The sequence below is a fragment of the Meles meles genome, chromosome 18 (assembly GCF_922984935.1).
Source record: "Meles meles chromosome 18, mMelMel3.1 paternal haplotype, whole genome shotgun sequence".
NCBI classification, from domain to species: domain Eukaryota; kingdom Metazoa; phylum Chordata; class Mammalia; order Carnivora; family Mustelidae; genus Meles; species Meles meles.
Window position 1 is genome coordinate 17,597,041 of NC_060083.1, and position 24,995 is coordinate 17,622,035.

Sequence of the window (24,995 nt, forward strand, 5' to 3'; positions counted from 1 at the left end):
GCTCCCCTCACCCCCACGAATAGAAGAGATGGGAGAGGAAATCTTTCTTCAGGCAGGTCTCAGTCTGTGGGACTGTACCCACAGAAGTTTGGTTGATCTTTGGGTTGGGATACTCAGGCTCTACGGGTTAACCCTCCACCTACCCACCACTCCCCGTGCCGTTATTCCAAGGCAGTGACTCAAAGGCAATCATCTGAAACACAGCACTTTGTAATGTAATCTCAGGGATGTGTTCGGATGCTGGGCACAGCCCTACCTCACTAGGCTCCCAGAAACTTGGCTTATAGTGTGGCTCTTTCCTCTGAAATCTGTCAACATTTTATGAAAGGTCCTATGAACTATGAGGAAATCTCTTGCCTTGGTATTTCGATGGATCAAGTTTTGGACTTCAATACTGATGGGAAAACAGTCCGCTGACCTAGGAGCCCCAAAAGTCAGTGCCAGAGTGGCTGCTGGCAGAACCACATAGGCAAGGGCGGTAACAGAGGTGTCCTCCTCATTGTGGCTTGGTATTTTACTGTATTGGAGCATTTTCCTTCTTTCCTTTCTTTTATAGGTTACAGGGTCTATAGGGCCCTTCTTTCCTTTCCTTTATAGGTTATGCAGTCCTACCAAAGATTACTGCGTAAGCTCTCCGTGGGTGAGTAGCACACCAGATACACCTGCAACGCCTCTCTTGTGCCTCCCCCCTGCTCTCAGAACCTGGGGGAGGAGGGATGTCCAGGAACTCTGGAGACTCACACCTGACGGGGTCCTTGGACCTGTCCCTGCAAAGGGCCCTTCACTGACCGGCCAGGCTGCCACTGCCTCTCCTCTAGCATCCTAAAGCCCCCCTCCATTCTGTTGTGCTTTGTGCTTCCCCGTGCTTGCAGGGGGTTGGGGGTGGCATCTGGCTTCACTCCCTCTCCATCCACCCTATCCATCCCCTAACCCCCCACCTCCACGCTGGTCTTTCTGGGGAAGTCTCTGCAGAGTCTGGAGCCAGGAAGCCACCATGCCCAGCAGGGAGAGGAGCGTGCAGGGCAGGGCAGCGCCTGCCACAAGGTCCAGTCCTGCTAACAGTGATCAGGAGGGAACACCCTAGACCCCTGTGGGGTGGGGGGAAGAGAGGTTTTGAGGCCCTGAGCCAAGTCGCTGTTAGAACCTCCCTACCCACTCACTGCCCACTGTGCAGGCGCCTCCGTGAAGGTACAAGCTTGCTCCAGACTCTTAGTACCCCTGGGGGAGGCTGCCCAGCGATGGTGGCACCGAAGTGGGGGGCACTGAGCACCAGCAGCCTGTACCCGAACTGGGCATCCATGCCTGTTAGGACCGCAGTGGTGGCTAAGGTGGGTGGCCCTGGGCGGGGGAGGGGGGGCTCTCCTGTGCTCACCCCAGGGGCGCTTCCAGCAGATGGGTTTCTGCTTCAACTTGCCCAGATGTGCCCTGCCCCCCACCCAGGGCTGGAAGTGAGTGTGGGGAGGAGGTAGGAAATCGAGCCTCTGACTCTTCCCCTTTTGTCTTATGGATTACATTCTTTTTCTTTTCTTTTTTTTTTTAAATATTTTATTTATTTATTTGTCAGAGAGAGAGAAAGGGAGCGTACAAGCAGGGAGAGCAGCAAGCAAAGGGAGAAGCAGACTCCCCACTGAGCAGGGAGCCGGATGTGGGACTGGATCCCAGGGCCCTGGGATCAGGACCTGAGCTGAAGGCAGACACTTAACCAACTGAGCCACCCAGGTGTCCCTTATCCCTTAAATTCTTAAAGCAGATGTGTCAAAGGCAGAGTTTCCTAGCCCCTCCAGGGAGCTGGGATTCGTTGACAGATGGTCAAAGGCGCTGGTGCTGGGGTTCAGGGAAAACAAAAATGAGCAAGTATTTCCTGGACACTCATGTGGTACGAGGCTCGGTGCCAGGCACCCTGCCGGGACCCCAACAGGCCCAGGAAGGCAAAGACGGAAAGGACTCAGGAGCGGGCTGCAAGCAGAGCTGATTGACCACACCTCCTGCGGACTACACACATTGTGGGAGCTCTGGGGGTGTAGGTCAACCCCGGCTCCAACTGCTGCTCTCACCGGCACCCTCCTGCCAACCTGCCTTGCAACCTAGGTGTACAGAATTCATTTCACCACTGCCCGCTCTCCTGCCCAGAAACCTTATGTTTCCTAAACACGCCGAGGCCAGATGTCCGCCATTCCCTGGGGAAATCACAATTTCATTAACGCCAATGTATCCATTTTCTAAGGACCTTGGGGTTACTTCCATTTAGGGAACGACCACGAAAGGTGTTTTCTCTCTACAAAAACCAGCACAGTTCAGCATCCAGATGTGGTAGCACTAACCTTTCTATTCATACACCTGTTAGGTCCTACCTTACCACAAAACCCATTTCCCAAAATACGAAGAATTCAGCCCATTATCCTGGCCTTTGGAATGGGTACAGAAAGAATTATCCAACTTGTCTTCCAAATCATAGATGAAAATTATTCTAGGACTTTCTGCAACCTGATAGTTGTAAGGAGACAGCAAGAGAGCCAATGAAACATCCAAACTTTCCTAGGGCAAAGGGGAAGGTCGACAACTCCGGGAACACTCACGTCTCAGTTTTTATATGGAGACTTCATGGTCACTGCTAAGATCCCCAGCTGAAATGATACCCCTTGAGTTCCCGGCTTAGGACTCTTCAGAATACAGGACCACCCCCAGCAGCCCTGTGGGCCCCTGTCTAAGACACTGGTTTAATGAAGCCATAATCCATGCATTTGATGAGGCATTCCCGGGCTGTCTGCACCACTTCCGCCTTCTTCTCATCTGGCTCTTGTTTGCCCACGACAGTCAGGATCTCCAGCAGCTCACTCTCCACCAGCTTCTCGGCCAGCTCAGCGTCCGCGGCCAGCAGGTTGTAGGCAATGACCAGGCCCCGGTGCTGGACTGACAGCCGGTCATGCAGGCAAAGCCGCTGGAGGATCTCCAACCACTGTGTCGTCTGGAGGGGAGACGTAGATAAAGAAGGATTAGAGAAATCAGTGGAGGGATTGTGGTTGGACATTTGGGACAAGAGAAACAGAAGGCAAGCCCATATTTGGTTATGTGCATGGGACTCAGCATATGCCTGCCTGAGCCCACTGGGACTAGCTCGTAGATGTCCTCCTCCTTACCAGAGCCAGGGCAGGAATCCAAAAACTAGAAGCAACTTGACACAATCCAATCCCTTTCATTTTATAAGTAGAGGAACTGAGGTCTAGGAAGGGGAAGTAACTCAGCTATGATCACACATATGAAAGTAGTAGAGAATAAACACCCAAATGCCTATTTATTTTTTAAGCATCTAGAGAAGCAAAGGAACAGACCTACTGCATGCCTGATTGGAATGGGGATGGAGAGTTCAGAATGGAGGATTCTCACGCGGGTACAGGGCCAATGCCTGCTTCTGCCAACCTAAGTGCCCTTAGAGATATGAGCTCCAGGCATGCCCGGGGCTTGCACTCTACTCGTCCTGACTTCCAGTGGAATTTCCACTGGAGTCTGGAGTACAGCCTCTCCTCCATCCCTCCTCCATCCCTCCTCTCCATTCCCAGTTGTGAAGTAGCCCAACTACAGTGCATGGGGACACAGGATTCTAGACCATCTGATCACCCCAAGAGACAGAGGTGGAGCTAAGAACAGAACCAGGAGGCTTGACTCTTACCACATTCAACAGACATGAGCAGCAGAGTAGCATCATTATTTGTCTGGGTTTTGGAGTCAGAGACCAGGGTTCAGGTCCCAGATTAGTCACTTACCAAATATGATCTTAGATCAGTTTTTTGACCTCCCCGAGTCTCAGGAGCCCCTCTGTCATGTGGTACAGCTACTTGTTCACATTGTGGTGGTTTAGTGATATGGTGCATGGACAGAGCTTAGCATGGGGGCTGGAGCATAGTAAAAGCTCAACAGAGAAGTGGACAGAGATGATGATTTTAGCCACTAATCCAAGGATTTCCCCTTTGCTTCCTCATACCTGTTACCTCACCCTCCATGTGTCAACAGGGACAGCTTCCTACATGCACCACTCGCAGACGGGGAGGCAGGCACAGAGGGGAAGGTTTCATGCTGACGGGTATTATAACGGGTCCCATGCCATTGCTCCCAGGCCCAGAAATGTAGCCAAGATTTCAGAGCCCCTCAGGAAGAAGGAAGAAGTGTCCAGGAGAGGGTCAGCAATCTCGAAGGACACCAATCCCTTCCCAACTACCTGATGGCGTGGCCTTGAGCTAGTTATGCTTCTGCACTGTTTTCCTCTCTGGTCAGTAGGGATAATAATAACCTCACCCACCACCCAGGGCTGTTGGGAGGTTGGAAGAACTTAATGAATGTAAACATTCCGAGCAGCACCTAAAGCGCAGGAAGTAAGCAACTCAGAGTGCCCTGTGGGAGTCTGTCGGCAGAAGTCATGTGACCAGTTGCTTCTGCAGAGGCCACTTTAGGGCAGGGGGTTTCAAAGTGTGGTCGCCAGGCCGAAAGCACGCCACCTAACCTACTGATTCAGAATAGCCTGGGGAAGTATTTTCGCCAGCCCTCTAGGTGACTCACACACCTTACAATTTTGAGAAACTTGCCTTAGGGGGAAATGCCAAACCCCAAGGACCAACCAGGAAGAGATACATCTGGTAGAAAGACCCTTCTCTTGTTCTCTTGTGCCGACAGCATAAGGACCCGTGCAACTCAGAGAAGGTGTGCGTGCACGTGTACACACACACACACACACCCACACACACACCTTAAACTGACCATTAAAAAGAGCCTGCCAGGGGCACCTGTGTGGCTCAGTGGGTTAAGCACCCAACTCTGGATTTCAACTCAGGTCATGATCTCAGGGTCATGAGATCAAGCCCCGCCTTGGCCTCCCTGCTCAGTGGGGAGTCTGCTTGAGGTTCTCTCTCCCCCCTCCCTCCCCACTTCCACTCTCTCTCTAAAATAAATAAATAAATCTTTTTAAAAAGTAAATAAGAGTCTGCCTTTAAAGCAGACTTGAGGGGTGCCTGGGTGGTTCAGTGGGTTAAAGCCTCTGCCTTCGGCTCAGGTCATGATCCCAGGGTCCTGGGATCAAGCCCCGCATCGGGCTCTCTGCTCAGCGGGGAGCCTGCTTCCCTCTCACTCTCTACCTGCCTCTCTGCTTACTTGTGATCTCTGTCTATCAAATAAATAAATAAAATCTTTAAAAAAAAATAAAGCAGACTTGAGTACATGTGAACGGAGATGCTTACATTTTTTGTCTTCCGTGGAGCGGATGCCCACAAACTAGGTTCAGTTCAGTGAAAGGAAGACGTTTTCATTTGGCACCGCCATGTTCACGATTGTACATATGCCACTTTGCTGAGACAGCCACGGTGCCACCAAAGGATCTGAGCACATGTTCACGTAAGAGGGTCTGCCATGTCTTTGCCAAACCACAAGCTCCCTACGGTTCCCCCACCAAGTCCATGGCCCTCTTGGGGACCTTGGGGGCTTCACAGCAGTAGTTAGTGTTAATGTGGTCCTCCTTGTTATCATTCCAAAGTCCTGAGCCATAAGCACCACCGAAGTCACTGAGTGAAACTACAGTGGGAGGGACCCAAGTTAGCTCACGTGGGGCGTCCCCACGATGGATGTAAGGGATTGCGTAGACCCTCCTTCTAAGCTGAGAGAAACAGATACCCAGGGCCTGGGGAGTGTTAGCACGGAGGCTGGTCTCCCCACAGAGGATCACGCAAGGCAGTCCCCCTCCTGCCCCCGGGACCCATTCTCACCACTTGGGTCATCTTGAGGCACAGTTTCTTATGAGCTGCTGTCAGCATGGCCAGCGCCCCCGCGGCTGCGTTCTGCAACTTGTCGTCGTCCTCCCCGCAGAGCAGCACTATCAGCTTCAGCCGGTCATTCCCATCAGCCAGGAACCTCTCCTGTACCTATGGGAGGGAAGCGGGGTGGTACCTGGCTCAGAGAAAAATGCCCCCACCTGCCAGCCTGAAAAGGGAAAGAAGCATCTGAAGCCATGTTCTCTGACCCAAAATTCTTCAGAGCTTTCCTTTGAGCAGCTCTCCCTGTCACCTCCCCCAGGAAGTCTCCTCTGACTAGCTGGATAAAGGGGCTATAAACTCCTCCAGGTACAAAGTTATTGAGAGTCAGGGTCTCTCCATACAGCATCTGCCACCACCCCTGTTTGCGTTCAGCTACCCGCACCAGGGGAAAGGGCAGACACACACCCATGAATGGGAGATGTTGCCCAAAGAGCCGTGTTTCTCTCCCCTTTGGGGAAGGCTGGTATGTTTCTCCCACAACAGATGGGCCTCCAGAGTCTGCCTTAAAATGCCTTTGCAGTCCCTGAAGGCACCAGAATTGGGCAAGAGAAGGAAACTGATCAAGAGCTGCTGTGCCATTCAACAAGAGAGCGATTAGCTTCCCAAGGACCCTAAACCAGGAGAAGAGGTTCCTAGGGCCCAGTGCCTTGATGTGTCTCAGAGGTCACTGGTCCCCACCACCACCACCATCACCTGCTCCATGGTAAAATCTGGTTGATCAAATTTAAGGGCATTTTGTCACGTCAGGTTACCTAGAAGTGGAGCTCTAAAAAGGTCAAAGGTCGGTCACAGCTGCCCAGGTTATGACCCTCTCCCTGCATCTCCCTGAAACTGGAGCAGTGGTCCTCAGAGGCGAGAGGATGGCAGAGATGGTCAGTGCAAGGGCACAGTGGTGACTGGGAAGCAGATACCCCAAAAGGACTACATTCCCATCTCTCGCATGTAGATGTGGCCATAAACTAGTTTCGTCATAGAACCTGAGAGAGAGTGACAGATGTCACTGCCAGGCCACCATGGTGGAGAACTATAGGGTCCTTTCCTGTGGTCTCTCTCCCCATTCAAATGAAGACCATTCCCAGAGTGGCAGACAGGGAGACTGTTCTTGGTTGGAGTGTGGGGTGCAGATAGTTCTTGATGGCCAAAGAAGCCTGGATCCAAGTCATTGCTTAGAAGGAAACCACTGGGGGCACCTGGGTGGCTCAGTGGGTTAAAGCCTCTGCCTTCAGCTTGGGTCATGATCCCAGGGTCCTGGGATCGAGCCCCGCATTGGGCTCTCTGCTCAGCAGGGAGCCTGCTTCCCTTCCTCTCTCTCTGCCTGCCTCTCTGCCTACTTGTGATCTCTGTCTGTCAAACAAATAAATAAAATATTTTAAAAAATTGAAGAAGAAGAAGAAAGCCACTGGATCCAAATGTGAGCAGAAGCGATATGAGTGAGAAATGAATTTCTATCCTGTTGGGAGCACTGCTTATTTAGATGTTCCCAGGGGAAGCCTGCTCCTCCTGCCCATTGTCCCTCCCCTACGCTTCCTTTGGATACACTCCCTTCTTCCGCAAGGCTGCCAGCCCCCCAGGTCAGTCTCAGGCCAGCTCCCTGATAGATCCTGTCTTTTTATTTTCTTTCAATTTTATTTTATTTTACTTCAACAGGCTTTCATGGGAAGATCCAAGACCTTGAGTTAAGAATTGAGAGAAAAGAGAAAGTCTCCCACTCAGCCCTACATGAGGGCCCATAAAGGCCACTTAGCCTGGCCCTCATGTTCATGAAGGGCCTCGGATTTGGCCCTATTGTTACCTCTGATGAGGTTATATCTACAGGCTTGGCAGTACTGGCAGGACAGAAAGAGGACACTCATTTACCATGTGGTTATAATTTCTCCCTATTACTGGACCATAAGGCTATTGGCATTGTTCTGAATTCATTTTATTTTTATAAATCCTATAATTCCTCTGTGAAGAACAGTTATAGTGCATTACAGTTTCCATGGAAACAGCAATAGTTCATTAGATGTTAACATTTAAAATATCCTAAAATTGTTTATATCTGTGTTTGCTTTTCCTCATTTTTTTAACACATGTGGAGCTTTGATAAAATGTAAGTGATATAGCTTCTTTGGGTCTCTAAGAGGCCCTGGTCTTATATCTTTCTGTGCTATGAGAAGATTATTATTCTGACATGAAGAATTTAGGGAAATGGTATCTTCCATGTCCCCAGCTCAAGCTAGGGGTCAAACCCCCAGCTAGAAACAATAGTATTTTGTGTGTTTTTCCTTTGTCTCCTTGGTGCATGTATTCCTCTCAGGATCCCTACAGGGAAGGGGGTTGCAAGCCAGGAGAGATACAGGGGTTCCTGGGTTCTCTGGCAAAATGCTACCTTAGTATCATTGTAACCCCCAATCTCACGCCAGGCCCTGCCCTGTAGCTTGGCTCTCCCTGCCGAGGTCACTCCCCACCCCCCTCCTCCCGAGCCCGCCTCACCTCCTTGTTCACCACCATGTTGCACATGCATTCCGTGGCCGCCTGCCGCAGCTGGTCATGATTCTCGAACATGTAGTTTTCAATGTCTGGCAAGGCCCGCTCCTTAAAGATCTTCTGTCTAGGGTGTGAGAGGTGGGGAAGGGAGGCCACTGAGTCCTCCCTAGTGAACACTTGGAGTTTGTGGCCACCCAAGGGCCATTCTGCCCTGCTGGTGGTTCCCTCCCACATCCTCAGCCAGCATGATTTGGATGACATCGATCCCGCTCCCCAGCTCCAGGGAGGGCACCAATGGGCATAAACTAAATGACAGTATAGCATCCTGGCCATAGCCATGGGGTCTGGGATGAACATGTCACCAGGCTGGAGAGTCTTCTGCGGAGAGAAAGTCTTCTTTCTCTCCTGCTGGACATGAAGCCAAGAAGATGTTAGGTCTCGAATGACCCTTGTGATCGTGACAGAAGGGAAGAGCCCATTTGAGAATTAAGACAACACAGGCCGGAGAAGTGGACAGAAGTAGGAAAGTGGGAAGTAGGAGGAACCGTAGAGAAGAAAGAAAGTAGGGAAGTGGGAAAGCTTTGTAACGCCTGCATCAAGCCACACCTGCATCTGGTCACCCCAGACTTTTATTCACATGAGTCACTAAATTCCCTTTAAGCTCAAACCAGCTGCAATTGAGTTTTCTGCCCCTTGCAACTGAAAGAATCACAACCCAGTTCTCTCCCCCATCCCCTTGTTCCCACCATCCACCTGGGTATCTTTTTTACTACTTTAGTCAGAAAGAAGTGTCTTGATAATCTCCTTCGTCTTCACACATTCACTACGTGCAAACTCAAATCCTTCCCTCTTCAGGTTTCTACCCACTGCCTTTGATCCTGTCCTCAGAGGAAGCATACACTCTATGTGAAACTTCCTCCCAATCCTTTCTGAGGCGATTTCTCCACCCCCAACCCCCCCCACCCCACTCACCGGAGTTTGTCACTCCGCCCAGACAGATTGGTGAGGCCCAGGAGAGCCTCATAGTTCTGGAGCCCATCCCTCTGTGTATCCAGGAGACTCACGAGGGGCCGGACCACTTCATACACCTGCATGGAAGGGTCAAGGAATGGGTCGGGCGGAAAACATCTACCTGCAGACCCTACCATTTACAGGTGCCCCGCTTTAGAATTTCCAAAGTGCTTGCCCACCCACGGTCCAATGCAGCTTCCATGAGAGTCGGGATTATTTCCCTTACTTTGCAGACGAAATAACCCCGGTGTCTAAGAGGATAGTCCCATTAAGTCAGAGGCAGAGCCAAGCCTGGAGTCCAGGCACCTCCAATTCACTGCCCTCTCTGGGATGGGACCGTGCCTCCTCCCAGGCCAGGGTTAGGGTGACTAGGGGAAGGCCCCTGAGAACACCGGAGACTCTTCCCATTACCCCATCCCACCCACCCCAGCACCTGGCACCCACCCGTTCCCCTGGGAAGGCGATGTCCGGATTAGAGACGGCGGCGATCTTTGCCAGAGCGTGGGCTGCTTTCACCTTGCCCACGTTTGTGCCCTCCAAGGCCAGGGGGATCAGCGCCTGCAAGAGAAGTCACGGTCTCTCCTCTGTCACAGACATCCAGAGACCTCTCCTCCATCCTCCCTCTCCAGTTGCTGTCTGTCTCTATAATGCAAGCAAGGCTGGAGCATCACGGAGAACAATTAAATACAGACCCACGGACTCATGCCCCTGCTTCCTGGCACGCCTCCACGTCTCCACTTACACTCGCCACCACCCATCCACACTGCTGGTTTTTTTTTTTGTTTTTTTTTTTTTAAAGATTTTATTTATTAATTTTGACAGAGAGAGATCACAAGTAAGCAGAGAGGCAGACAGAGAGAGTGAGAGGGAAGCAGGCTCCCTTCAGTGCAGAGAGCCCGACGTGGGACTCGATCCCAGGACCCTGAGATCATGACCTGAGCCGAAGGCAGCGGCTTAAACCACTGAGCCACCCAGGTGCCCCCACACTGCTGGTTTTTGAGGAAATAAATGGAGCAACACTGACTTTTTCCTCCCTGACTGAAGTCAAACCTAATCATCACGGCAGCCACTTAACTGAGCAGCTACTATGAGCCAAAACTTTAAGTGTATTTTCTGTAACCCTTGTGACATTCTGCAGAGCAATTATGTGATCCACCCCTCAATTTTACAGATAAAACTAGCTTGGGGAGATTGAGTAATCTGCCCAAAGTTATGCAGCTGAAAAGGGGACAAGCAAGGACTCAAAGACCAATCTTCTGCAGCAAAGTCCATGGTCCATGCATCTGGACCATGCCTCCTTCCAACAGCAAGGAGGAAAAATGGGATTCCACACCCTAAAATCGGGCAGAAGTCAGTTTGGGGCCATGAGCACAGACAGGACAGATACCTGAATAACAGTATTCCGGGAGGTTGGGTTGGGGCACAGAGTACGTTATTCTTGGGTCAGGCAAAGAGCACCCATGTGCGCATGTGCGCGTTCATGCACACACATGCACACACACACACAAACACACAGACGCTCCTCCCCAATGGATCACCTTCTAGGATAGCAAACCTTATCCCACCAATTACCTTGCCACCGCCTTGAGCCACAATGGTTCCTCGGTCTTTGGGGTTATCGCAGAGGGCCAGGAATACCCTGTAGAGTGAGGATGAAGGACACATAATGTGCACCCTTCCCAGGCAACGGCAGGCCAGCCAGTCAGACCCAGTGAAGCCCTGGAAAGTGCTGCACCTGCCCCAGCATTAGCCACCTTGACCAGACACCGCCATGGATACAAGGAGCTGGGGAGAAAGTGAAGCCAAGTAAGGGGAAGCAGGTAACCAGGCGGGACAGTGACCTTTTTCCACCCAGTGCAAATGCCCACCTGTGATACCTGTCCCGCCACCTCTATTCCGCCCCCAGCCTCCTGCCCCCACTCCCCTCAGACCCTAGCCCTGGCCCGCTGCAGCCCCACCTGGCCAGCAGCTCTTTGGTCTGGTCGGTGAGGATGGCACTGTCCGCTTTCACCATGCAGGCCAGCGCGGAAGTGACCCCAGCCTTCAGAAGCCGCTTCACACGCATATCTATGAAGTCCTTCTTGTCCTGGAGAGAAGGAAGGGTGGCAATGGGGAAGGAGCCTGGGCACCAGGACAATCTGCGTGGAAACTAAAGATGGTGCATTTCTTTCTTTTCTTTTTTTAAGATTTTATCCATTCACTTGACAGAGATCACAAGTAGGCAGAGAGGCAGGCAGAGAGGAGGAAGAAGGCTCCCCGCTGAGCAGAGAGCCCGATGCGGGGCTCGATCCCAGGACCCCAAGATCATGACCTGAGCCGAAGGCAGAGGCTTAACCCACTGAGCCACCCAGGCGCCCCAAGATGGTGCATTTCTGACTGCTTGTGGCAGGCTGAATAATGACCCCCAAAGATGTCCACGTCCTAATCTGCAGAACCTGTGACCTTACATGGCAAAAAAAGGAAATTTGTAGCTAGGATTAAATCAGGGATTTTGAGACAGGGAGGTAATCCTGGATAATCTGATAATCCTGAGCTTCTCAATAAGAGGGAGGCAGGAGGGTCAGAGTTAATAGAAGAAGATGTGACAATAGAAGCAAGAGGTTGGAGTGATTCAAGGTCACTAGCCAGGGAAGGTGACTTCTACAAGCTGAAAGAGACAAGGAAACGGATTATCTTCTTGGAGCCTCCAGAAGGAACCAGCCCTAGTGAGCCCTTGACTTTGGCCCAATGGGACTGATTTTAGACTTCTGACTTGGAAATAGGTCACCCGTGGAAGTTTTAAAACTGGAAGAACACAATTTGTGTTGTTTTAGGCCATTATGTTCATGGCAATTTGTTACCGCAGTAATTCGAAACTCATATACTCTTCCAGATTCCCTCTGCCAAAACAAGAGCCAAGGGGGTGTCTGGCGTATTCTCCTCTTCCTTGCTCCCTTCCCCCACTCCCAGTACAGAGCCTGAGCAGCTGGTGTGGCAAGAAAATCAGCCCAATATAACAAAATAAAAAAAAAAAAAATCTGTTTCCAAGTTAAAAAAAAAAATAGGAAGAAAGAAAGAAAAAAGAAAAATCATCCCAAAGATTCTTCATTCACAGAGAAGTGAAATCAAAGAGATCATCCAAAACGCTAGATGACTCATATATATATATATATATATATATATATATTTTTTTTTTTTTTCAAAAGGTTAGCTATTTTTTCACGGGGTTGGGAGACTTAGGCAGGGGGAGGAGGGGATAGGGAGCAGATAAAGTTGACAAAACAATGGACTGGGTTGTGCTGGAAATCCGAAGTCAGCGCCAGAGTTGAACAGTCTCTACAGATAATTCTGGAATTGACTGGGAAGAGGCTGGCAGTTGTGGGCAATCTCTAGAAGCCACATTTGAAATTTACAGCAGCAGAAAATGCTATATACTCTTGCCTGCATGAGGCACTGTGCAGCTTTAAAAACTAATTCCGAGGGGTGTCTGGGTGGCTCAGTGGGTTAAAGCCTCTGCCATTGGCTCAGGTCATGATCTCAGGGTCCCTGGATCGAGCCAGACATTAGGCTCTCTGCTCAGCGGGGAGCCTACTTCCCTCTCTCTCTCTGCCTGCCTCTCTGCCTACTTGTGATCTCAGTCTGTCAAATAAACAAATGAAATCTTTAAAAAAAACAACAACTGATTCCAAGAATGACACAGTAGGCAACAGGGAGTAAGAAGGGCATTTGTCGTGATAAGCACCTTGTGTTATACAGAAGTGTTCAATCAGTAAATTCTAATCCTGAAACTAACATTACACTGTAAGCTAACTGGGATTTAAATAAAAACTTCAAAAAAAAATTGCATAGCAATATAGAAAACACCTCAACTATTTTCCCAAAACTGGGCACAAAATGATAACAGCCTTCTAATTACAACTGTGAAAAGAAAATGATGTGCAGAGAAAAACAGCCTCTGGTAGGCGATATAATACACGGAAATGCTGATAGTGGTCAGGGGAGGTAATGTCACTGGGCATGGTCGTGTTCTTTCCTCTGCTGTCCACCTTTCTGTTTGTTTTGCGATGTGGTTTATATTACTCTGACCATTAGAAAAAAATCTTCATCTTTTACTGGCTGGAAATACGATGCCTATATATTCGTATTTATTTATTTTTTTTTAAAGATTTATTTATTTATTTATTTGACAGAGAGAGATCACAAGTAGACAGAGAGGCAGGCAGAGAGAGAGAGAGAGGGAAGCAGGCTCCCTGCTGAGCAGAGAACCCGATGCGGGACTCGATCCCAGGACCCTGAGATCATGACCTGAGCCGAGGGCAGCGGCTTAACCCACTGAGCCACCCAGGTGCCCCTATACATTCGTATTTAAACCACATACAAAACACACCCCGAGGGCAGGGAATCCCGGGGGGGGGGGGGGCTCCGAGGGGACTTGTGAGATCTGGGCTACTGCTGACTGGCTGGCATCTCTCCCCCCTCATTATTCCTACTTAGCACTCACATCCCCAAATCCAGGAAACGAAATTTCTGTAAGTGTTGGACACACGAAATATAGTCTGATGTCCATGAAACCAACCACATAAATTACAAAACGTCCATCAAGCCTCCACTTGATTTTCAGACGATAAATGGTCTCACTTCCCGGCCCGGCAAAAAACATGAAACCTAAATGGGCGGGGAATGAGTGCCACTTAGTGGGGGAAATTTAGCCACGATCCTCTTCAGTCTCTCTGTGTCCTATGCCAAGTCTTTGCAAACACACCCAGCACCCAGACGTCCCTGTCTTTCGGTGCACCTCTCTGGCAGCCTGGTGGCACAGACCCCTCCAGCATCCTAACCCACCTTAGGGTGCTCCTCGGGCACGTGCTGCTTGGAGAACTTGGCAAGCTGCACCAGCTCGGGGATGACCTCCTTGACATCGTAGCTGTTGGTGCAGTTCACCAGGGTGGTTGCCACGGAGTACAGGACAGTCTTGTCAGAGGTCTAGAGTCACGGGGTAGGGGGACAAGGAGGAGTGAGGCGGAAAGGAAACTTGAGAACAAGTCTCTGCTTCCAAGACAGCTCCCTGGCCGGGCCAGCGCCACCCAGCTTGGAGAAGTGCAAGCAGCAGAAGAGGAAGGAGGGAGGAGGAACGGGCTTTACCTGGGCAAGGTGGGCAGAACCTGCTATAACACCCCTGAGAGCATGGATGGGGGCCCCCTGAGTGCACAGCTTACTCTGTGCCTCTTTCAAAAGCCCACTCTGTCAGTCACGCTTTGCCATGGGGGCCAGGTAGGAGCCAGACACCTCTGGTCTGACCCCCATGGAAATTCCCTCCCTCCCCTCCTCCATTTGGGCGTGGAAAAGAGCCAGGGCATTAGTCCAGCAGAGGAGGGAAGGAGTCTGGGAAGCCCTGGGAAGGAAGAAGTAGCCCAGAAAGGGCTAGGCACTGCCTCTCAGTCCAAGACCTGACTTCCTGAGCGTCCCAGGAAAAAAGACCATCCTCTTGTTCATCTTCCTGCTGCCTGGAAGCCATGAGGAGTCATGAGCCCATTTTATGGTCAGGTAAAATGAGGGCCAGACGGGGGAAATAACCAAACTGGTTGACATGGGCAGGAGGGCCAGAACCGGGATGAAGATACAGGAATCTCATTTCCTAGGTTCAGTGGAGGATCCGGTAAGCCTGAACCCAGGAGACCTTTCCTGAAGCCGGAGGTGAGGGCTGCGCTTGCCTTCGCCAGCTCAAACATGGCCTGCAGGGCAGGGATGTCCTGGACAAAGTCGTCTTTGACGTCGGCATCCAGTGTGAGGTAGGCCAGGCCCTCCGCGGCCCATCGCCGGGTCCGGGTGTCTATGGACGCATTGCACAGCCACCTGGAAATTGGGAAGGAAGAGTGCTGGGCGCTTTGCGTGGTGCCAGGGCTCGATCAAGAGAGTGAAGCCATGTCAGGGTAATGGGGAGTAGGCTGGGGGGGGCGGGCAGCTTTCACAGTGTGGCGTCCCCTAGAGCACATCCCCCAGAGGAGGTGGAGGGCCTGGGGAAGTAGGACTCCCTTACTTGCGACACTGTTTGGCCAGCTTCTCCGTGGACCCTTCTGCAAACTGCCTGAGGGCGTAGTCCGTGCCTCCGGCAGAGCCGAGTTTACAGAGTCCCTGGTGGGCGGGTGGGGAGAGGCTTGGAGAATGAGACACACTTAGGGACAAAAGGCCTTACTCAAACCGGTCCCTAGGACTGGAACACTTTGTCCCTTTATCTTTGCCTGGATAAACCTCTGTGCCTACTACAAAACTCACTCAGGTGTCACCTCTTCCAAGACGCCTTCCCTGAGCTCAGCTTCTAGGATAAGGTAGATGCTCACAAAGCTAGTACCCTGCCGCTTTATATGGCCAATTTGGACCCTACTGATGTTTAGTGCCTGCTGTTTCAAAGAAAAAGCACAAGACAATACTCATCTTACCTGAAACTACAACGGTGAAAGTTATTCTTGCACAAAACTGGCACAGAAACCAGACTTGTGGGTAATGAATTCAGATATGCAGAACCTTACCCAAGAGAAATTTCTCTGTTAGGAAAACATGCCTTCCATAAGAGAAAACTCATGATGGCAGAAGCTATAATTAGTTCTTTAAAAAATGATATATCCTCCCCTCTCTCTCTCTGCCTACTTGTAATCTCTGTCTGTCAAATAAATAAATAAAATCTTTTTAAAAGCGGGGGGGGGGGCGCCTGGGTGACTCAGTGGGTTAAAGCCTCTGCCTTCGGCTCAGATCATGATCCCAGGGTCCTGGGATCGAGCCACGGGTCAGGCTCTCTGCTCAGCGGGGAGCCTGCTTCCTCCTCTCTCTCTCTGCCTGCCTCTCTGCTTACTTGTAATCTCTGTCTGTCAAGTAAATAAATAAGTAAACAAATTTTTAAAAAATTATATACACAGAAACACATCAGTGGCTCAAATTGTTACTGTAACGGTTTACAAGCAAAATAAAAGACCCATGAAAAGACTTTCTGTAAAAATGAAATCGGAAACATTGAAACAGGTGACCTGTGCCATCCAGAAACTGAGTAAGGACACAGACTGACTTTTTAGAGTCTGCTCTGAAAATACTTGTTGGACAGAAGCTCCTCAGGCTTAGCATGGTTCAAAAACATGGAGGCAGAGGTCCCCGGGTTACACAGCAGGGCCCACCGTTCTGAATCTATGTTCTCAGAGCCTCCTGCTCATCACCCAGCTTTGCGGGGGATGGTGGGTGGGTCCAAGGGCCCCCTACAGCGTGGGCTTCTCGAGGGTAGGGGCCACGCCTCATTCATCCTGGTGTCCCTGGTGCCTGGCACCGTGTCTGGTACCGACACTCACCACCAGTGTGCGGATCTTGATCTTCTCGTTTTTGGTGGTCTTGTAGATCTCTTTGAGCAGTGACACGCCGTTGGTGATGATGAAGGTGGCACGACTGAGCTTGGTGGACGCGTGGATGAGGGCCTCCACGGCCACCAGCTGGTCTACGTCGCGGTCCGAGCCACACAGCGCTACCATCATCTCCATCATACCTTTCAGTCCCAGCAGCTGATTGCCCAGGTCAAAGGGGCCTTGCAGGATCCCTGACACCGTCTGAATGGCAATCACATTCTTATCCATGTCCTGGGGGTCAAACTTGCCCCTAAAATAGAGGACAAAGTGGTCAAGGGAACTGGCTGAGTTTGGTGGGAAGAGTGTGGGATTTGGGGCAGACAGACCTGAATTCACATCCCAGATCTAAGCATTCATGTGCTGTGTGACCTTAGGCAATTCAATGAAACTCTCTGAGCCTCAGCTTCTGAATCTAGAAACTGAAGGTATAGTACTACTACTGATCAGAGTTACGGTGAGGGTAAGTCATAGAACAGACATACCATGGGTTGTGTCCCTAAAAACACACTCAGAAGGATGGGGATTGACATGCAGGAACTTTTTTAGGGAGAGCTCTTGGGATCAGCTCATGCCGGAAAAGGAAAGGAATCATGACTTGGCAGAGGGATGCAATGGGCTACAACTCAGCCAGCATGAAGCCTCAGTCTGTGATGAGTCTTATAGCAGGGAACACATCTCAGAGCTATTTCCAGCTGTGGGGAAGGACGAGTCATTGGATGCTGGCTGCCCTGGGGAGGATGAAGCAGCTGTCTCCAGCTGAGGGAGGTTCCAAAGAGAGGTTACAAGCAAGAGCTGTCCATGAACGGGCTTCCCAGCAGCTGGGATGTCTTATGGGACAGTGCAGCAACCATACCAACACAGAGAGGCATACTGTGGTGCCCGACACCCAGCATCATTCTCAGTGTGACCAAGTCACACAGTAGCCTGAGCTGCTTACTCTCCCCTCTAGTCCCAGGCCCTCCCCCAGCAAGTGAGGGTTCTGCCTTGCTTCCAGAAAAGACCATCATCTACTCTACAGGAAAATGTCCATGTGGGAATGTCAGACATGACAAGTCTTCTGATCTTTCCATGCTCTCCCCAGGTCAGTCTGATGTGAGGGACCCGACGTGCACAGTGTGATGAATGGAAGAAAGTGGTCTGGAAAAGAGAAGGCCACACTGAGCCCGAGTGGGAGACTTGGGCTGTGATCCCACATCTGCCTCTGCTGGGCTGGGTGACCTGGGCAAGTCCCCGTTAGGGAGCGGGTCGGCACTGGAAGTTCGGGGAGCCCCTCCAATTCCGACGCCCGCTCCATGCCGGGAAAGCCAGAACCTTTCATAGTCAGGTAGGGGCTGCCCTCTCAGCCCACTGCACCCACCCCAGCCCCTGCTCCACCCACTGATGAAGCAGGGTGGCTTACGCCCTTGGGGGTGGCCACCTCAGGCACCTGTGCTGCAGGTTCAGTGTTGTTCAGCCTGAACACCTGTGTTCAGGCTCAGTGACTGATTCAGGCAGGGACAAGGCCTGCACAGAGGCAGGCTGGCTGGGAGGGGCCCTCGTCCCAAAACCTCCGCCCTCCTGAAGCCTGGCTGGGTGATAGTTCCTGGGACTCAAAATTTGGGACCTCATGAGACACTCAGGAAGCTAGTCACAAAAGCCAAAGCTGAGGTAGAGAAAGACCAGAGAAGCCCTGAAGAGCTTTCAGTGAAGCAGTCAGGGCTCAGGGGAAGCTACAGGATTGAGCAGAAGCTGGCAAACTTGGGCTGCTTGGGCAAATTTGGGAGGCTGAGAATGGCTTTTATAGTTTAAAGAGTGTGTGTGTGTGTGTGTGTGTGTGTGTGTGTGTTTAATATGCACAGAGGGATACACATCCCACCAAATGTAAAATATTTACTCTGGCCCTTTAGAGGAAAAGTTTGCCAACTCCTGGAAGGGAGAAAGGAAAAGCAGAGCGTCTCCATCCTCCCAAGACTCTCCTGGGATACTTTTTAAATATGTAACTTCCTGAGCCACAGCCCAGACTACCAGTAGAGTCAGGTGGGGTCCCAGAAGTCTGAATAATTTACAAGCACGAGGATCATTGGAATAAAGGTTTAAAAGATGGTGCAGCAGTGAGAGGAGAAGGGAGGGGACACATAAAGAAAAAAGAGACACAGAGAGAGCATCTGAGTCACAGCGACGGCAGAGTGGTGGTGGGGAGACCAGAACGCCACTGTTGAGGGTCCCAGGTTTCTGTCTAGGCTCACTGAGGCCACAGAGTGCTTAAGGTCTCAACAGAGCCAGGTCTCCCTCTTGGAGAAGCTGACATTTGTTCCTTCAAGTGGGTGCTTATGGTAAGCCTAAAATAAGTCCAAAAATATTTTGATGCTCCTCCATGCAGAAAGTAGAGCCTAACCCTCTCCTCTTTTTTTTTTAATATTTTATTTATTTATTTGACAGAGAGAGAGGTCACAAGTAGGCAGAGAGGCAGGCAGAGAGAGAGGGAGAAACAGGCTCCCCACTGAGCAGAGAGCCCAATGCGGGGCTCGATCCCAGAACCCTGAGATCATGACCTGAGCCGAAGGCAGATGTTTAAACCACTGAGCCACCCAGGCGCCCCTAACCCTCTCCTCTTAAATGTAGACCACCCTTGATGGCTTGCTTCTCGCAAAAAGAATGTGGTGGAAGTGATCGTGTACAAATTCCGAAGCTAGGCTGCAGAAGACACTGCCACTTCCGCCGTTCTCTCTGAATTGTTCACTCTGGGGAGGCCAGCTACCATGCAGTGATGACACTCAAACAGCCCGTGGACAGGGCTACACCGGGAGGAACTGAGGCCCCCTGTCAACCACCAGCACCAGCACGCCAGCCATACAAGTGCGCCATCTTGGAAGCAGATACTTCTAGCCCCAGTCAAGCCTTCCAATGACAGCAACCCAGGCAGACGTGCAACTGTACACTCCTGAGAGCCCCAAAGCCAGATCCACCCAGCCTAGCCACTCCCAAATAGCGGCTGCCTTGTGGACTTCAGGCTGCAAAATGTGGGTGTGATTGGCTACACAGCCATTGATAACCAATACAGAACGTGATCCCGTGAGACTCACGTGATGTACTCCTCACAGATCTTGCAGAAGTGGTCGCGCTCTGGGTCACAGCGCAGGTCATCGTAGAGCTTGCTGATGAGGATAGAGGCCAGCATGCGGGTGTTGTCGGTCAGAGGCAGGCAGGATGGCAGATCTGGAACCTGCCCCACCACCTTCAGGATCTTCCTCAGGCCTGCAGGACAGACGATGGCAGAACTGCTGGGATCTGTCTGCACAAACACACCGTCTTGTTTGGTTGTCTAACACCCACTTCTCTCCAGCCTGCCTTTCGGCAACGCATGCCTTGTCCGGAGGGAAGGGCACTGGCACGGGGGGCCGGGAGACCCGCATTCTCCCCGGACTCTGCCCCTAGGTGAGCAATTCACCTCCGGCTGTGGGTGGGCCTCTATTTTCACATTTACAAAATTAGGACAAGCTGATCTCCAAGGACCGTAGCAGTGCTAACAACCTGCGGGTTGATGTATAACCTTCCTCAAATACTATCTGATATTCTCTTTTCCCCATGCCTCATCTGTAAAGTGGGAACATAGTACCTACTGCAGAGCGTTTGAGGACCCCATGGGATCATGGCTGGGGCCAATCCAGACATGCCATCATCACTCAGTGAGCATTTGTTATTTAGTTAGTAAATGCTACATGTGCTATTTATAATTACTATCTCTTCTCCTCTCTTCTGTTGAAGAATCTTCACTGATTTCCTAGTACCCATTAGGCTAATCCGATCTTTACCTATCCCTTGAATAAATGAAAGAATAAGTGAATAAATAAATTAGCATCTTTTAGGCAGTATCTTTTAATACTAATCTGAAGGATGCCGTCTTCTCCTCAGAAAGCTCACAGTGCAACAAGGAACAGTCCCATGAAGACTACAATAAGCTGTGAAAAGGACAGAAGGTGTGAGAAGGACAGAGTGAGGACACCTCAGATGGGGTAATTTGTTTCAAGAAAGAATTGCAGTAAGTTATTCTGAGCGCTTGCTATGTGCCAAGAGCTGCATAACAAAAACCTCCTGGTTAAAAATCATTATTCCCGTTTTCAGAGTGGAAAAAAACCAAGACATGGAGAAGTCAAGTAAGCTGCCGCGCTAGCAAGTGACACAGCAAGGACCTTGTCCCAACCACGCCTGACGTCAAAGCCCATGATATTAACTGTTATGTTATGCTGCCTCTGGGACCCCTGAAAGCTTGACTTCAGAGCCAGGTTTTAGGATTGGCAAGGAGTTGGTCCAACCTCAGCTGGTGCAGGTTAGCAGGAGGAGGAGAACTCAAGGCAGATGCCGGGAGCCATGAAACTCTGGACATTGGGAGGGAATTAAAAGCTCTCCCCAGTACATTTTCGGTCCTGCATACTTTGCCACCCACACAGAAGCAGGGGCAGGGCTGGGGAGTCATAGGAGGGGTTTGGTGAACCAACCCAACCTCCCCAGTCTGGCTTTCAGAGACAGCCACTGAATACACCCCCACCTTCCACCCCATCCCAACCTCAGCCCCCACGCTGCCTTCCAGTCCCACCGTTGCCTTGAGCATCCCACTCCTCTTCCACTGGAACCCTCTGGACCTCGTCCCCATCCATCACTGCCCCTCCCTGAACCCAAAAGCTCCCTTGAGGCGGGATGTTCTGATGGCTCCCCCGTGCGAGTCTCCCAGACCAGCTTGTACAAGGAGCTCCCTCAACAAGGCAGCTTCTCACGAGTGTAACAGGATTCGAGAGTCAACATTATTTTTACCCAAGAGCACTTTATTTCAATGCCTTGAATAACAAATATTGCTCCCCACCTGCCCTTCCCATTAACTGTGCGGTGGGACCTCAGTCCTAGTGCAGAGAGAAAGAGGTCTGTGGTCTCCCCCTTTGAAGTATATGCAGAGAGAAGCAGAACTGGGGAGGGGAGGGAAGGGGGGGAGGGGAGGAGAGGTGCTGAGGGAGGAGGTTTATAAGCCCTAGAAAAATCTGTTACAGCACACTTTGCTGAGACCTGTGAAAACCAAACAGTATCAAAAGAAGATACATTTCCAATGGGTGAGAGCTAACCTGAGCCTTTTCGAAGGAAGGATGGTCTGTGGCTCTTAACCCTGTGGGAGTTCACCACAGTAGATTATAAAGCCGTGGTAATGACTCCCCAACAATTTAATGTGATTTGGGAGTAAGGATAACACCTGGAGCTGGGCAATTTAGGGACCCTCCGCCAGAACCTCATTACTGTGCTTTTTATATAATTCACTTGATGCCCTTTCTCCCTTCTACAAGGCCCATGGAGTATGTTGCCAACCGCAAGATTTCAGGAACATTACCCCATGGTTGGGGGAGTCCTGTTTGTCTCTGGCATCACCCCCTCCCCCTTGGTGAGGTAACTCTGCCCAAGTGTTTTCCAGTGTGTTTGGACATTTTCTGGGTTTGTTCAGGTCCTGAATTCAGACCTGTGCCTTGATCTGTATTTTCACCAGCCCCTGGGGTTTCCTAACTGCTCATGCCTTGTTCCGGGCAAGGGCCACACCTCTTCTGCTTTCTGCTCAGAGCCAAAGACCCTGGTGCCCCCTCCAAAGCCTGCCCTGAGCCCCAGACCCTCCCACCTCCTCACCATTATCCACCACGTAGATGGTACGTGAGTTGTCGTGAATGGCGAGGTCCTTCCTGGGGACATTCTTATTGAGCAGGTTCAGGGCCTGATCCCTGCCCTGGCCAGACACCTTCTTACTGACCAGCATGTCGAGCAGGTGGCTGGTGATCTGCTTCAGGTCCTTCTTGGTGTCTGAGGAAGGAGAGGACAGGGGTAAAGAGAGAGGAGGGAGTCTCAGAGCTATAGGACCCACAATGGCAGAGGCTTCTAGAAGGACTCCGGAAACAAGAAATCCAGTGCTTCCTGGATGTTGGAATTTTCCAGGAGGGTATAGTATTGCCCATCTCACCCCAAAAAAGGGAGAGAAATCCCTAGACAATACCCCCAAGCGGGCCTCCAGTCACTCAGCCCTGTGTTCTGACTTCTATGACAGCTCACCCCATCCCTGAACAGCTCTAGTTCTTAGGAATTTCCCTATTCTTAGACATGACTGACAGGGAGACAGGGACGCTTCATGTAGTTTTTAATAAACCGATTGAACAAAATGTTTTCCAGAAAAGAAATGTAGACTCCTTACAGACATCTTACTCCCTGCAGATCCAGACCTGCTGGGAGCCTGAATCAAGCCTCAGATGGGATGCCACATCTTCCCTGCCCTGGGGGATTAAAGGTAAATGCTTTTTCCTGCTTTTGCCCTGTCTGACTTCTCTACATCTTAGGGAATTTTGTTCTCATTCTAAGGTTGGAGCCAAAGGCAGACAGGGAGGCAGGCATGAAGGAAGGGAGGGAGGGAGGCAGGGAAGGAGGGAGGGAGGCAGGCAGAGAGGAAAGGCAAGGAGGAAAGCAGAGAGGCAGGAAAGTAAGCAGACAGACAACAAGGAAGGGAGGGAGGGAAGCAGGGAGGGAGGGAGGTACGCGGAAAAGGAAGGATCTCCAAAAAATGTCATATTAATGACAGATGAAGGTTGAAGCTATTTAATTGGACAAGGAAAGTCATCAGTGGACATGATAGTTTGTTCCCAGAGAAGGGCGAGAGAACGGACTTATTCTGTGAGGCTCCAGAGGGTAGAACTGGAGTCAGAGGGGGATGGAAGCTACAAGGAGATAGATTTGAAATCAGCATCTCGAAGAATTCTTTAGCAAAGATGTCCAACATCTCTCTATTTCCCAAGAACACTGTGGCCACCCACGACCCACCCCTTTCAGCATCCGGGTTCTTGGGCCCTTGCACTCTGGCCCCGGGTTGGTCATGGGACTTACAGCACCCCCAGGAGCTTAAAAGCACTTGTACATTGGGGCTTGTGCATTGAGAATGCAGCCACCATGCTCTACAGACACCCAAGCTGCCCACTAGAGAGGCCACAAATAGAAAAACCAGGGTGTCCTGGACAGCATCTCCAGTTCACCACCAGTTATACAAGTGAGGGCATCTCGGACCCTCCAGTGGTTCTAGCACAGAAAAAGAATGACTTGCTGACTATTACAACAGTAAGTCAGAACCACATCAAGAACCTAGGTGGCTTGGTCAGTAAAGCGTCTGCCTTCGGCTCAGTCAGATTCCTGCCCCCCTTGCTTGGCGGGCAGCCTGCTTCTCCCTCTCCCTCTGCCGTTGCTCCCCCTGCTTGTGCTCTCTCACACACTCTCTCTCTCTCTGAATAAATAAATAAAATCTAAAAAAAAGAAAAAGAAAAAAAAGAAAGAAGGAATCTAGGAGTCCTAGGCATCTGGGTGGCTCAGTTGGTTGAGCGTCTGCCTTCGGCTCAGGTCATGATCCCGGGGTCCTGGGATCGAGCCCCACATTGGGCTCTCTACCCAAACTTTTCCTCTCCCATTCTCTGCCACTCCCACTGTTCCTACTATCTCTCTGTCACATAAATAAATAAAATCTTAAAAAAAAAGAGAGACTGGAAAGACACACATGGCAGTGGTAATAATTATCTGGAGTGGGGTTACAGATAGGGTTTTGGTTTTTGTTTTTGTTTTTTTTTTGTCTTTACATATTTCTAAATTTTTCCAATACGTCTCTGTTACTTTTTTCTAGTTGTGGTAAAATATACATGAATAAAATTTATCATTTTAGCCATTTTTTAAAAGAGTTTATTTATTTATTTGAGAGAGAGAGAGAGCGCGCTTGGGAAGAGGGTGGTCAGAGGGAGAAGCAGACTCCCTGCCAAGCAGGAAGCCTGGTGAGGGACTCGATCCTGGGACTCCATCATGACCTGAGCCAAAGGCAGTCGCTTAACCAACTGAGCCACTCAGGCACCCATCGTTTCAACCATTTTTAAAAAAAGATTTTACAAGAATTTAAAAAAAAATTAAAAATAAAAAAATTAAAAAAGATTTTATTTGGGGCGCCTGGGTGGCTCAGTCACTAAATGTCATGCTCAGCTCAGGTCACGATTCCAGGGTCCTGGGATCGAGCCCCACATTCCTGCGCAGTGAGGAGTCTGCTTCTCCCTTTCCCACTCCCCCTGCTTGTGTTCCCTCTCTTGCTGTGTCTCTTTCTGTCAAATAAATACATAAAAATAAAATCTTTAAAAATCTTTAAAATCTTTAAAAAGATTGGATTTATTTATTTGGCACAGAGAGAGGGAGCACAAGGAGGTGGGGGAGTGAGGGGCGGGGTAGAGAGAGAAGCAGACTCCCTGCTGAGCAGGGAACCCAACTGAGCCACCCAGACACCCCTCATTTTAACCATTTGTAAGCATCCAGCTTATTGGCATTAAGAACATTGACACTGGGG

General features: G+C 50.5%; 1 protein-coding gene across 3 annotated transcripts in view; it reads right to left on the reverse strand.

Moving 5' to 3' along the window:
• Positions 1-2,704: 2,704 nt before the first annotated feature.
• Positions 2,705-24,995, reverse strand: part of UNC45B (unc-45 myosin chaperone B) — a 31,606-nt gene continuing 9,315 nt past the window's right edge. The window contains exons 7-19 of one of the 3 annotated variants that reach the window (XM_045985994.1): positions 22,274-22,444; positions 19,699-19,870; positions 16,586-16,886; positions 15,292-15,386; positions 14,966-15,107; positions 14,097-14,237; positions 11,234-11,361; positions 10,848-10,914; positions 9,720-9,833; positions 9,237-9,352; positions 8,271-8,388; positions 5,748-5,903; positions 2,705-2,965 (exon numbers count right to left, since the gene is read on the reverse strand). In XM_045985994.1, the coding sequence (XP_045841950.1) occupies positions 2,705-2,965; positions 5,748-5,903; positions 8,271-8,388; positions 9,237-9,352; positions 9,720-9,833; positions 10,848-10,914; positions 11,234-11,361; positions 14,097-14,237; positions 14,966-15,107; positions 15,292-15,386; positions 16,586-16,886; positions 19,699-19,870; positions 22,274-22,444 (1,982 nt within the window). Of the gene's footprint in view, positions 2,966-5,747; positions 5,904-8,270; positions 8,389-9,236; positions 9,353-9,719; positions 9,834-10,847; positions 10,915-11,233; positions 11,362-14,096; positions 14,238-14,959; positions 15,108-15,291; positions 15,387-16,585; positions 16,887-19,698; positions 19,871-22,273; positions 22,445-24,995 lie in introns of all 3 variants that reach the window. The other 2 variants (XM_045985993.1, XM_045985995.1) reach the window with 2 other exon arrangements.